Source organism: Papilio xuthus, unplaced genomic scaffold (genome assembly GCF_000836235.2).
Source record: "Papilio xuthus unplaced genomic scaffold, Pxut_1.1 DF827756.1, whole genome shotgun sequence".
In the NCBI taxonomy this organism is placed as follows: domain Eukaryota; kingdom Metazoa; phylum Arthropoda; class Insecta; order Lepidoptera; family Papilionidae; genus Papilio; species Papilio xuthus.
In genome coordinates, this window is record NW_013530893.1 from 934,280 (window position 1) to 948,489 (window position 14,210).

The 14,210-nt window shown below is 34.6% G+C and overlaps 1 protein-coding gene across 1 annotated transcript in view; it reads right to left on the reverse strand.

Moving 5' to 3' along the window:
- Positions 1–14,210, reverse strand: part of Gprk2 (G protein-coupled receptor kinase 2) — a 55,780-nt gene that overhangs the window by 28,273 nt on the left and 13,297 nt on the right. The window contains exon 2 of the mRNA XM_013309816.1: positions 13,108–13,203. Within this exon, the coding sequence (XP_013165270.1) occupies positions 13,108–13,203 (96 nt within the window). The remainder of the gene's footprint in view (positions 1–13,107; positions 13,204–14,210) is intronic.

Here is a 14,210-nt window from a genome sequence, read left to right on the forward strand (position 1 = left end):
TAAAACTAACAACGGAAATAATACGTATATAGAAGAAAATATAACACATCTATCCGTATACGGCCATGAATTATTTAATCTAGTAAAGTGCTAGTACAAAAGTTAGTGTAATTCGTGTTAGGGGACCCGAATCGAAACTCGATTAGGAAAGACCTCGTCGTATTCCCGACTTCAGCGATGATATAAGTTGATCTAATGCATTCTTTCTGGTATCAATATATAATACTAGTTGTTGCCCTCGACTCCGTTCGTGCAATATTAAAAAAAAAAAACTAAATTTGTAGCCTATGTGTTCTTCCAGACTATGTTCTACTATGCAAAATTTCCGTTCAGCCGTTCTAGAGATATCAAACAAACATGCATCCAAACAGTTATAATATTAGTAAGATTAACAAACGAGCAAACGGCCATCTTATTTCGCTGAAATAGCGAAGCAAACGCTGACCATGAAGACCCGCAATTGATGATGCGATATCTACCTTTAATGGACTCACAGAAAGAGGATATGTCCCTTTTCTATGCATACAAAGTAAACAGCACTAGCAAGAATTTAAGTTAATGTGCTTTTTATATACTACTAGCTGTCGCCCGCGACTCCTTCCGCGTGGATATATAAAAAAATTTATTATATAGAAAAGTAAAATAAAAAGCAGCTCTTCAAGGCATAAATTCGAGAAAAAAAATAGAATAAATAGTATCCTATGTCCGTTTCCTGGCTCTAAGCTACCTCCTCACTAATTTTCAACCATATCGGTAAAGCCGTTCTTGAATTATAAATAGTGTAACTAACACGATTTTTTTAATATATATATATATAGACGAAGTCGCGTGCAAAAGCTAGTATAACATAAGAAACTATATCGTATTTAGTAGGTAGTTATTAGAGGGTGAGTCGCGCGTAATGTGTGGTCCCTACAAAGTGTAATGGTGAGACAATCCGGTCTTTGTACGGCCCTTCCGGACATCTGTGACGTCATTAACGATTACATCTGATCTCATAAAAACTTTATGTCTTTGATAAAGTAGAAAACATGTTTTATATTTTTACTGAGCTAAAGTAATAAATAAAATTAACTAGAATATAATTTATATGCATTTCAATAATAGTGTAAAGATTGTTGCGATTTCCATTGAACCAATTGTACAAACACCCTATATAATCATTTCAAGCATGTTTATCACTTTAATCACCCTGTATAAATAACTGAGATTTTTTGTTGATGGATGTTTATTAGAAGGCATCTCCAACGTATGTATCTCGCTGAAATTTGCCATCAACATAGAACATAGTCTACAAGAACACATTGGTTAGTTATTAAGTTTTTTTTAACAGTGCTAGAGCCCGCTTTAACATCTTCGCACGAATCGGCCCGGCTCGCCCGGTGAAATACCACGACCACACAAAAGCAGGCGTGAAGTGGAAGCAATTCCGCGTTTCATCTGATGAGTGTGCGTCCCGGAGGCCTAATTTAGTCCTTTTTCCCTTTTCCTTTTCTTTATAAGGAAAGGATGGGAAGTGGAACTGGACTTTCCGGATGAGAGGATGCAAGGAAAGGGAAGATATTTTCTTTCTGTGCATCCTCTCCTCCGTCGATTAAAGGTAGGCAACGCATATGCGAATGCGTATGTCTATGGGCAGCGGTCACTTCGCTATTTCAGCGATTTCGGGTGGCCGCTCGCTCGTTTGTCACCTTATCATATAAAAAAAAATTCCGCGCGTAGATTCGCGGACAACTAGTGCTTAATATAATCAAAATTTTGTTCTGTCTGCTAGTTGCAATCCAAAATCCTCAACACATACTTTCATAATTCAATGTAGACCGGTCTAATTGAGGTCAAGGCATCACCAAGGATATATTACATCTGACACGTCTAATCTTAAATAGCTCTTTATTCGCATAGCTGTAATTGCACTTTATTTCATCTAGTTAATTAACAGGCCCGGTGTGTCAGCACGCTTACACGAGTGTGGCAACACATAGATAAGATAACGTAGACGCGTCAAATTAAAATTAATTATTTTTTACCTAACGTGAGAATTTCAGTTAGAATTACATGTTATAAATTATTTATTAAAAAGGTACAAAAATAAAACACACAATACAGTTTACTTGTATATACAGATTTGGATAAACGAGAAACCTCTGCGGGAGTTTGTCTGGTCACTACAGTCGCCCTTAATAAGCTAGAAACTCAAATAAGAAAGAAACCATAAGTGAGAAAAATATCGCAGGCCGGTTCGACTGTACATATTATCAAGAGCAATCCATCACATAATCTTGCTAAAGAAGCGATGTTACCCGTAGTCTGTAATAAGTATTGTGCGTCTTTTAAAAAGTTTACCGTTACGACAGAAAGGAAAGAAATACATTTTTTATGTACTGAATGATAACACAAAGTTATTTGCAACAAGATGCTAATAAAAAATCCGTCAAACCTATATAAGGAATCTTTTAATGCAGTTAATGGAAAAAAGACGTTCGCGCCAAAAAAAACCGCTAAGATAAACCATTTATATCAATTAAATAACGTTCACATTCATCATCATCATCAGTTCACTATACGTCCCCACCGAGGCGCTCGGAGCCCATCCTAAGTTAAGGGTGATTAGGCCGTTCACTTTGCCCACACAATATTAATAAGTGATGTACGATTGGACTCATGTCTCACAAAGGAAGTAAATGTCTTAAGCCAATGGCTCTTGATCAAACTGATATAACGCCCATAAAGTTGGCAGATTAATGTCCAAGTTCTGGCAATATACGTACGTACCAAGTGCCTCACTAATACGTCGTTAAAGATATCTTAGAATAATAAATCTTTTCGGAATGTCTTATGACCGTTACATTTGATACCTATTTGACGTTCTGTATTTGTTGTTATTCTATGATACAAACATAGGGTTGTAACAACTCGATTTAATTGCTAAACTCGGATCGATGTCAGTAGACGTCAAAGAATTAAATGACCCCCACTTATTCAACTTATTTATAATTCAATATACTGTGTTCTTGAACTTTTAATTTTTTATAACTTTAAGCACATTACATATTATATTCTTGCTTTAATGTGTTCTATCTTACTTATATTATAAATGCGAATGTTTATATGGATGGATGTTTGAAGGTATCTCCAAAACGGCTGAATGGATCTCGATCAAATTTGTCATAGATGTAGAACATAATCTGGAAGAACACATAGGCTACTACTTAAGGTTTTGTAAATTTCGCGCGGACGCAGACGCGACACACCTAGTAAGTTATAATTGTTATCCTGACGAAAGTGTTAGCTTCTAATTCTTCTAATGAGAATATCTCCTATATTTTTTTTCAAGAGAATTTATCCAACATATATTTAGTTTTTAATGCTTTCATATATTTTTACTTGAAAATAACTTTCTTTTCACAATCGATACAAAAGCTTAGAGCCGTGAGACCGCGAGGGTTGTCGCTTCCCCTCCCCCTCCCCCATTCTATTTATAACATTAGGCCCTATGTTTACACCGGACGACGGTTAACGGTGTCGTGGGCGCGCCTAGTTTCACACGAAGGCTGTAACAGAGCAGTAGACAATGCAGTACTGCTATTGTTTGAATGTATGTACTCATTGTTAAATTGGACTGTGACACTTCTGTTCAAACTTTACTGCACTAGCTCTTGTTTCAATTTATTTTGTCATCCCTTACATTTTCTTTGATCAAAAAGAGACAGTGATATGTGTCAATCCTAGCATAACTTTTTTGTGTTTCCGTTTAAACAATGGCAGCACTGTTCTATCCTACTGTTCCGTTCATTTTGCCCTCGTGGACAATGTAGTGTAAAATAAAATAGGGCTGTGCCTTTTATATTTAATTGCCAGCATTAAAAATAAAGAGCGGACAAAGATTAAATATTGTCGTTTATTTTTTGTTTCTTTTTTATAACAAGAAAGTGATTTTGTTACTTGAAATTATACGAGCTGTGGGAGATTTTACAGCATATGGGGCCTATTAACTGGTATACTCCTTAACTGTCAGTTATAGTAATCGTTCAATATTAACAACTTAACTGTTGGTTTACATTGACGAAAAAAAGACATATTTTTATTTCTGTTTCTGTCTGTGGATGTACACGGTTATTAACCATGAGTTTCCGAGGACAAAATCCTCGTTTAAAACATATCGTTATACCTGTTTTGGCAAACATGAAAAACACAATATTTTTATGGAGCTTGTGGTGTCAGAAATGCACTTTAAGTGATGTAACACAAGTATCAAACAAAACATGATTATTATAGCGAATCAACAGTTTTTTCTATTCATGATTATCGTTGGACAGCTAGTTTTTTCTCACATGACAGGTGAGCAATTTATCTCAGTTAGGTACTTATTTCACAAGGAACAATTCTAAAAAGTTAACCTAAAGACAATTCTTATTAAACTAGCTGTCGCCCGCGACTCCATGAAATGGAAAAAAACTTAATTAGTTCCCGACAATTATTCGAATTTTTCTCACCTTTTTAACCTCCCCTAGACCTCTAGGAACATTTCAAGACCAAGATAAGATAAATCCGTTCAGCCGTTCTCGAGTTCTAGAGAGACTAACGATAAATTTTCCCCGTTTTTGCAACATTTCTCACTGACGCTTTGCTCCTACGGGTCGCAGCGTAATGTTATATAGCTTAATGCCTTCCTCTATAAATGGACTATTCAACAAAAATAATTTTTCAAATCTGACCAGTAGTTCCTGAGATAAGCGCGTTAAAACAAACTCTTCCGCTTTATAATATTAGTATAGATTTTGTTACTAAAACTTACTCAAGATGGATGTGTGAAGTAATACGAGTAGATAGGAAACGCAATAAGTATATTAGTAAGTCTGAAAATTGTACCAGTGTAAGAAAGAATGAGAAGAGATTGGCATGATATGAGGAAGGGAGAATGGCAGACAGAGGCAGGCCAGCGGGGTTAGACAAAACGCATTCGCTTCGAGGCGATTCCATAACGAACTTCAAAAATGTATAACACTGACAACAACTTTGGATGTCACGTGATTGTCGTGCATCAATTCCATACAAATTTGAAGATCGCTATGGAATTCCATCGAAGCGAATGCACTTTGTATAACACTTGGGAAGAGATGTATAGAACGCGCGAAAGGTAACATTCAGGAGGTGACGACTGAGATGAAGGTAGATAAGTTGATATGGAGGAAGGAAACATGGTGAGCCTGCGTTAGTGGGACAAGGACAGCGAGATGATGCTTACTCGAGCAAAGTCGAGCTGTTATATTTATGTGTCGATGTAATAAACGAGATTCTGATGTATTGTCGAAGTTATCGTTCCGAGGAAGTTTAGCGCGTTCCCCAAACGATATGAAGTTTACGGTAAATGTGCGTACGTCGAATCAATTTTCTTTTATATGACACTTTTCCTATAACTTTTTATTCCTGTTAACATCCTGTTGGTAACTTTAACGCGATTGACAAACGAACATTGACTCAAAGTTAGGTACTTAACTCATAGAAATTTGATAGAGCGTTTTTGGATTCGAATCCCGTCATGGACCAATGTGGTATTCGATTTACATATGTACATTTATCCGACGTTCTTACAGTGAAGTGCGAAGAAATTAAAATATGTGTGAAGTCAACCCGCACTTGGTCAGCGTGGTTGACAATGGCCTTGTCACCCCTAACTTAGGGTTGGCTCCAAGACCCTCAGTGTGGACGTATAGTGAGCTTATTAATTTCATCAACCTGCTCTTGCCTACGAGAGTCGGCAGAGTTTACACTAATTTAAATAAACTTTAAGGAAATCATTAATTTACATTAATTACGATGCAATGCCACTATTTACTGTTACGAAACAAAAAAAACCGCTTAATATATTTCAAACCTAACTTGTAAAGGGCGCTTGCAAATCCTTAAACAGTTTCACACCATTTCTAGAGTTAGACGGAAAAAATATTCACACAAACAACTTAACTAATATTATAAATGCGATTGTTTGGATGTATGAATCGATAGATGTTTGATGGTATGTCCAGACTCAAGGGATCTTGCTGAAATTTGGCATAGACGTCTGGAAGAAAACATAGACTACTAATTTTTTTTTCTATTCCGAGCGGACGTAGTCGCAGACAACAACTAGTCCTCTGTGAGCGAGAAAAATATCGCGATTCCTTGGACTCGCGCTCATCCAGGTTTGTCTGTAACTGCCGATCTAATTTAAGGAGATGTTTTTTTGTGTTTTCATCACTAAAATCTAACTAACGTCTAGTAATTTAGGTGCGTATAATCCTGGTCTTTCTATGTACCGCTTATGCATTAACTGCGGAACCTAAATTTAGATACGGTATTAGCAAGTTTAGTACTTATTTAAATTCTTATAAATTTACGACTTTGAGGTTATCTACATCTTGTTTTGATATTTTAATGAGGCCTCAAAAGGCAAAAGCTACACAAGTCTACGTCCACTGGAGGTGTGAAAATTAAAAAAAAAATTACGTCGCCATTTTAAGTATCTCTATTAGGTTTACTTAATTATCATATCCGACGAGATTTAAATACTTATAGGATACTAGGTATCGCCCCCGTGTCCGTTCACGTGGAATTGAAGAAAAACATAATTAGTAACCTATGTGTTCTTCCAGACTATAGTCTGCGTCTATGATGAATTTCATTTAGATCCATGCACTCGTTCTTAAGTTTAATTAAAAAAAAACTTAGTAACTAGCCTATGTGTTTTTCCAGACTATGTTCTACATCTATGCCAAATTCTAGTGAGATGCATGCAGCCGTTCTGGAGATACCGTCAAACAAACATCCATCCAAACATGCGCATTTATAATATTAGTAACATTACGCAAGTACGGGCAAGTCTTGGGCTAGTTTACAATAATTTGCTATCATCCTTCTGTTAGGAAGAAAATCCGACACTGTGCCGGTGTATTGACGCAACACTAGCCTTACTAAAATGTCGACGTTTATGTCCCCTCACTATTCATTCTGACACTGTACTTTGTAACGAAAGCACGTCATTCGCGCCAAAGGATTCTAACTAAAACTTCTTATATTTAACATAGCTTTTAAATAACCGGTTTTCATAGTAATAAACATTTTGCCATATCCTACTTTCACTACATTAGCAACAGTAGATATTTTTGTACGGTACAAATCTCATCAGTAAACCGGTACCACCGTTAGACGTTAACTTATCTACGGGTTTACACTGTCAAAAGATCACTATCCCTCTCATTTTCTTATAAAGAACAGAGACAACATGATTCTCTGAGTTACGTCTGTAATGATGAGTAAAGAGATTGTAACTGATATTAATAACCCACGATTTTGAATCACTAACCGTGAGTTTCTGAGACCAAATTCTACGTTTAAAACAGTGGTTCCCTAACTTATTTTGTCTACTGCCCACTTTGAGAATAAATATTTTTTAGCGCCCCCATATTTTCACATTTTTAAAAACCAATATAACTTCAAATTAAATTAATTAATTATTGTTACCTATATATGTATATTAACGGAGAATTCTAAACGAAACTTTTACTATAACCCGCAACTTGAAACCTGCAGCGCCCACAAGTGGGCGTTATCGCCCACTTTGGGAAGGACTGGTTTAAAACATATTATTATCTCAGTTTTTTCATAGACAATGATAGGGATGACGATATGTTTTAAACGGAGATTGCATCAGAAACCCACAGTAAATGTATATCCATTGTATTACAAAGGGATTGCATACATCATTGTCACAAGTCAAGCAGGTTTTAAGATATATAAGAAAAGGTTATATAAAGGGCAATGTCCCAAGACATCGATACATAAACTTATTATACTAATGTTATAAATGCGAATGTTTAGATGGATGGATGTTTGATAGAACGGCTTAACATATCTTGATGTTATTTAGCATAGATGTAGAACATAGTCTAAAGAACACATAGACTAATTAAGTATTAAATTCCGTGCGGACGGTGTCGTGGGCAACAGCTATTATATAACAGTAGTTCGGCCAAAAAAAACTAAACTTAATAATCCACTTAGGTTACCTAGATAGACCTATATTCTAATTATTTTGATTTTTGCTAACAATTCGCCAAAATTAACTTTTAATACTGCACTGGATGCGAGCGGCACAGGACCGGGCATTGTGGCAATCGATGGGCCTACGTCCAGCAGTGGACAAGTTTAGGCTGAATGTGATGATGATGAACTTTTAATATTTTTAATCTTAAATGTAATTCTACAAAATCTACAAATAGAATTTACTTAATTAATTTAAAAAAAATGTTTTTTTTGCTACAGGAATATCCATAAACAACATCGATCATGGTTACCGTAGGGAGGCGTACTTTAGGGCGTAGGGCTGTCACGTACGAAATTAATTATTTTTTCCCTCATCACTCGTTAAGGAAAGGAAATTTGTGGTCTTATTACGTCACCGCTTAACGTAAACAGATGGGATTTTTTCTTACACGTTATTAAATACACGTATTTTTACTTCGCGAAATCAATTTTTCATAATAAACGAACAATTTTGATTAAACCAATAATAATATCTTATTTTCTAGAAATATTGCCTCGAAAAGGATAATTTAAAAAAAAAATAAACTTTTTTTTATTGTGCTCTTATAATATTAATGTGTATTCTTTGTTTAAAATAAAAGGTATTGTTTATGGCCAGTGTGTTGCGTTCCATTTTCAAAATTACGAAAAAAAAGAGGTTGGTAGAGTTTCGTTTACAATTGTTCTGTATGTAAATAAATGCAAATGGAAAACTTTCTAGTGCATTTTTATGTACTTATTTAAAATTCGTATAGCTTATTATAAAGGAGCATGTTCATTGGAGAATTAAAAATAGATTTTTTTTAATTTCATAACTCAAGTACACAGAATTTAATGGCAATTTGAGATATTAAATGGTTGCCATGGAAACCTTAGCATGTATTAAGCATGTAAATTCTACACTACTTAAGGTACAGAAAATACTATGAGCGGATGTAAGATAAAGTCAGCACAAAACGAGTCTGGATGTGGCAATTAATGAAATAATCCTGACTGACTATAATCATACCTTTAACCGTGAGTTTCTAAATCCAATATCTCCGTTTAAAATGAATTGTTATCTCTGTGTTAAAGATATGTTTTAATAAGATTTCATTGTCAGAAACCAACGGTAAGAGAAATAAGCTGACACTTGAAAATCGGTCATGTTTACGTTGAAGCGTATTCGTATGTCTTTTATAATATTGTAAATAGTGAGTGGACAGGCGTGCCGGCCAGTAATCAGAATTAGTTACGCATTGCATTACTGAAAAAATGCTAATTACACAGAGTTATTTAAGCACACAAACCTGGGTGGTACGATTGTAAAAGAATAAATACAGATTCTTTAGGATATTTTTTTTTTAATTTCAGCTTTTATTCAATGTCTTCTTAGCAACCAATATAGTTTAAAAATTATACAGTGCCAGGAATAATTCATCTTTTAATAATAAAAATATATTGAGTATTAATTAATTGTAAATTGATTTAGACATCACATTTTACGAATTCACTTACTAAATAGAGTAAGTAAGAGACAAACTGGCAACTAAGAGTTCGTTCAGACAGACCGGGGCGAAGAGTAGAGCAGATATTTTTTTAAAAATAAAATTGAGCTTTATACGATTGTAACAAGGTTTAATTTTACTTTTCACGTCTTAAGAAGACGTTTGAAGTTAAAAAGTAAAATTAAAAATTGTTCCAAACTTATATTAAGTTAATTTTATTTGCTATAAAAATCTGCCCCACTCTCCGCTCCGGTCTGTGTAAACGGATCTTAACATTGAACGTTTGCTGGTAATTTTTTCCAACTAACTGGAACATATAGGAACACTTTGTTTCAGTTTTACGACACATAAATAAGTATTACGTGGATCTCTGAGGCGTTTATACTACTCAAACAGGCTTAAGTTTCGCACGAGGGCAGAACAGTCAGTCAGCAGTAGACAGTGTAATCTAGCTAAAGTTACAACGTACACTTACTGTAAAAACAATAGTGTGCTTTTTAGGTACTGAATTTTTTACTGCTCTGGGACACTACCCCCGTGTGAAATAACGTGGTAAATGGTGTTAGATTTTCTCTTAATACAAACGTATCTTCTTATATAAAATACAGATACAAGTAATTTTAATGCTAAGATATAGTCAGAGGAAAAACCTGCAGTGTCTTTTGTTTTTTCTGACACAGAACACTATTAAAAATCTTACTAATATTATAAATTCGAAAGTTTAGATTTATAAATGTTTGTTTGCTTGTAGGTATCTCCAGAACGGGTAAACGGATAGCGATGAAATTTGACATAGACATAGAACATAGCCTGGATGAACACATAGGCTACTAATTAAGTCCTTTTTAATTCTATACGAACGAAGTCGCAGTCGACAGCTAGTATGCAATAAATTAGAAATAGCGTCAAACAAATTAGGCTGTGATCAGATTCTCTGAGGGAGAAACGTTATATAAATCAAGTTAAATTACGAAGAGTTTATTTCCTTTAATTTTATTGCCTATAAATCTTTTGAACGAACGTGATAAATCGACAATAAAACATGATAACTACCTTTTATTCGTTAATTCATCATCATCATCAGCTCACTATACGTCCCCACCGAGGGGCTCGGAGCCTACCCTAAGTTAAGGGTGATTAGGCCATAGTCAACCACGCTAGCCTAGTGCGGGTTGGTTGACTTCACACATATATTTGAATTTCTTCTCAGATATGTGCAGGTTGCATCACGATGTTTTCCTTCACCGTAAGAACCTCAAACACATTGTTAAATGACGGGATTTGAACCAAGGTTGGACATTTAACAATGTGTTTTTTGATTTACGATTTACATATGTACATTTATCCGACGTTCTTACGGTGAAGGAAAACATCGTGGTGCTTCACATATCTGAGAAGAAATACAAAGATATGTGTGAAGTCCGCACTTGGCCAGCGTGGATGACTATGACCTAGTCACCTCTAACTTAGAGTAGGCTCCGAGCACTTCATTGGGGACCTATAGCGAGCTGATGATGATTGTCAGTACTATACATTTTTGAAATTGGTTATGGAAAGGCTTCGGAGCGAATGCACTTTATGTAGCCCCGCAGATTTGAATACAATAACAACTAAAATAACCTTCCTATTAATCAGATTTTTAGCTGACATTTTTCTAGGCAAATAACTTGAATATACATTAACTTATTCATGATCTGGCAAACATCCAGCCGTTGACATAACATTGTTAATGGTGATGATAAAGTTTGAGAATCGATGACATTCTGATCTGAATATGATTGATTATAAAGCCGTTGATACAAATCCATCATATTACAAAAGAAATTACGATACGATAATATTTTTGTAACTTTATAAATATGTAGGTGTTTTCCATAAAAATCATGATATCTTAGGAACGACTGAACAGACCTCGCTAAAATTTGGCATAAATAGACTAGAAGAACACATAGGCTATATATTTTTTAAATCCACGCGGGCGGAGTCTCGGTGGACAACTATTTTTATATAATATAACTAGCGGACCCGACCGACGTTGTCCTGTCTACACGTTTTTAATTTGAATAAATTAATATGAAGTTAATATTTGATGAAAATTGTGAATCTAAACCATTCCCAGATCCCCTTGAACACACACAAAAAATTTCATCAAAATCAGTCCAGTCGTTTGAGAGAAGTTCAATGACATACACACTCACAGAAGAATTATATATATAAAGATATAGACTCTTCTTTACTCAATTAAAAAGTAAGAGATTGTATAACTGGTTATTTTCAATTAGATTCAAAATTCGAACACATGAAAAAACAATTGCTTCCATATTTGAAAAATAAACCTCAGTGAAAAGTAGATTATTTTTTAGAAGATTATTTTTAATATGATTCGTAAAATCAAAGAATAATTAGCTGTCACTGGCGATTCCATTCGCGCGAAAAAAAAAACTTATTTAGTAGTCTATGTGTTCTTCCAGACTATGTTCTATATGTCATGACGAATTTCATCAAGACCAATTCAGCCGTTCTGGAGATACCTACTAACATACATCCAATCATTTGCTGTATAATATTAGTAAGATTATATGCAAGACTTTATGAAGAGTGAAATACATCAAATAATTTATACCTGGCAGTCAAATAATTATAATTTTTTTCCTTTGAAATCACTTTGTATTTATCATATTAAAACCACATTTAATATTAGTCTAAATATCAAGGTCAAACTGACCTTAAAAATCATATCCAATTACTAAAACATTACAAACAAATTAACCTACAAATCTAAATTGAATATATTTAAACGGTTGCAATAAGTTAATTTCTCACGCCTTAAAATATACTTCAAATGATGACCAAAATTTTAATATACGTAATTTATTTTATGTATTCATGACACACTGTATACAAGTGTGTGTATAACAGTACGGGAATGACACTGATTATATCATTAACGTGGGCAGCACTCGAGCGAAAGGAAATGCATAATTTTCAAGGGAAATGAACACGGGACCGCCGCGGGACAAATGATAGAGTTCCGCTATTTGGACAGAAAACTACATACAAATATATATACGAGCAAGCGGCCATCTAATTTCATAAACCGTCTTAGTGACCGCTGCTTAAAAACAAACAGATGCGTTGCCTACCTTTAATCGACATAGGAACGTCTCCTATGCACAGAAAAATATTTCCCCTTCCTATGCGTCACTTCTTCCATCAAATCCACTTCCCATTTGTAATAATTTTTTATTCTATAGTTTATTATAGCGACGTATCAATTTTCAGTACCTATTTTTATGTACAGTGAAGGTAAATGGCGGTGAATTAAAGTCACAATAGTTTGATCGCTTTCAAACTATAAAACGTAATTTATAACAGTATCGTATTGTATAATAGTTAGGGGTAAAGTATAGATAACCCATATTTGTTTAAAACATTGATAGCAAGATAATTTTTTAGTTGTAAACTGGTTGATGGCAGGGTGCAAGGCAATTTTCTGCAACTGGAATACCGCGAATTGCGTTGACTGTACACATAGAATTATATGTTAATTTTGACTCACCTATTTTTGTTTTTATATCTAAACATTGCGATATGTGTGGGAACTGGAGGATCTTGCGCCACTTCTTGCTCTTGCCCTTGTTGCTATCGGAACCGCCTGCGGACAAACAGACAGACATGTATAAATTATAGAGTAGTAACAAACATTAAAAAAAATTGAAAATCGATCCTGAAACCAATTAATAAACTGTTCATAAAATTACTAATTTCTGAGACCAAAAACTTTGATCATATTTTGTCATAATAATGACGATGATCTTAGAAACCTACAGTTTAATGACAATGGTAAAATGTCTATCTCCTTTAAGTTCTTTCTACTACAACACATATAAAATAAACCTTTTTAAACGTTAACAAAACCTATGGATCGAAACACAACACTTCAAAAAGTCAATACTGACTTGAAACGCATATCGTACGGCTGGTTTCATTTTTATCGGATTGAAACACTTCGGTCCGTGTATATCAAACGTCTACCAATCTACACCCAATGCTTACACCTAAAGCCAACTATCGAACCAGTCCGTGTATGTTAACCCTTATGAACTCGACCCATTTTTAACGCGTCCAATGGACTGTAGAATCGATCAGTCGAGTTGTGTTTTTATTACATACGACACTATCGCTGTTCGAAGAAAGAACGGATTTGAGACTCTTACGTCATATATAGGAGACTAGTTGTCGCTTGCGACTCCGTTCGCGCGGATATAAAAAACTTAAAGTAGCCTATATGGTTTGCTAGACTATTTTCTACGATCCGTTGAGCCGTTTTAGAAATATCCAACAAACATCCATCCATCTAAATTTTCGCATTTACAACGCACAAGATTACTGTTGGATAGTTTAAAACCCGCTTCATCTTTATATGTAAAACAATTAAAGGTTTAAAAAGATAAAATTTAAATTTAATAAGATTTCTTCAGCGTTTTCTTTTAAACTAATTAAAAAAGACGATATAAATCGACAATCGAGTTTCTGTAGTAACTCGATTGTTCGATTCTCGAAGATTCAATCGAATATAAAGCCTACTAAAAGTTCCGATAGTTAAAATAAACTCGAATCAATTTCGTCAAAATCTCGTCTAAATCGAGCCAAATAGATAAG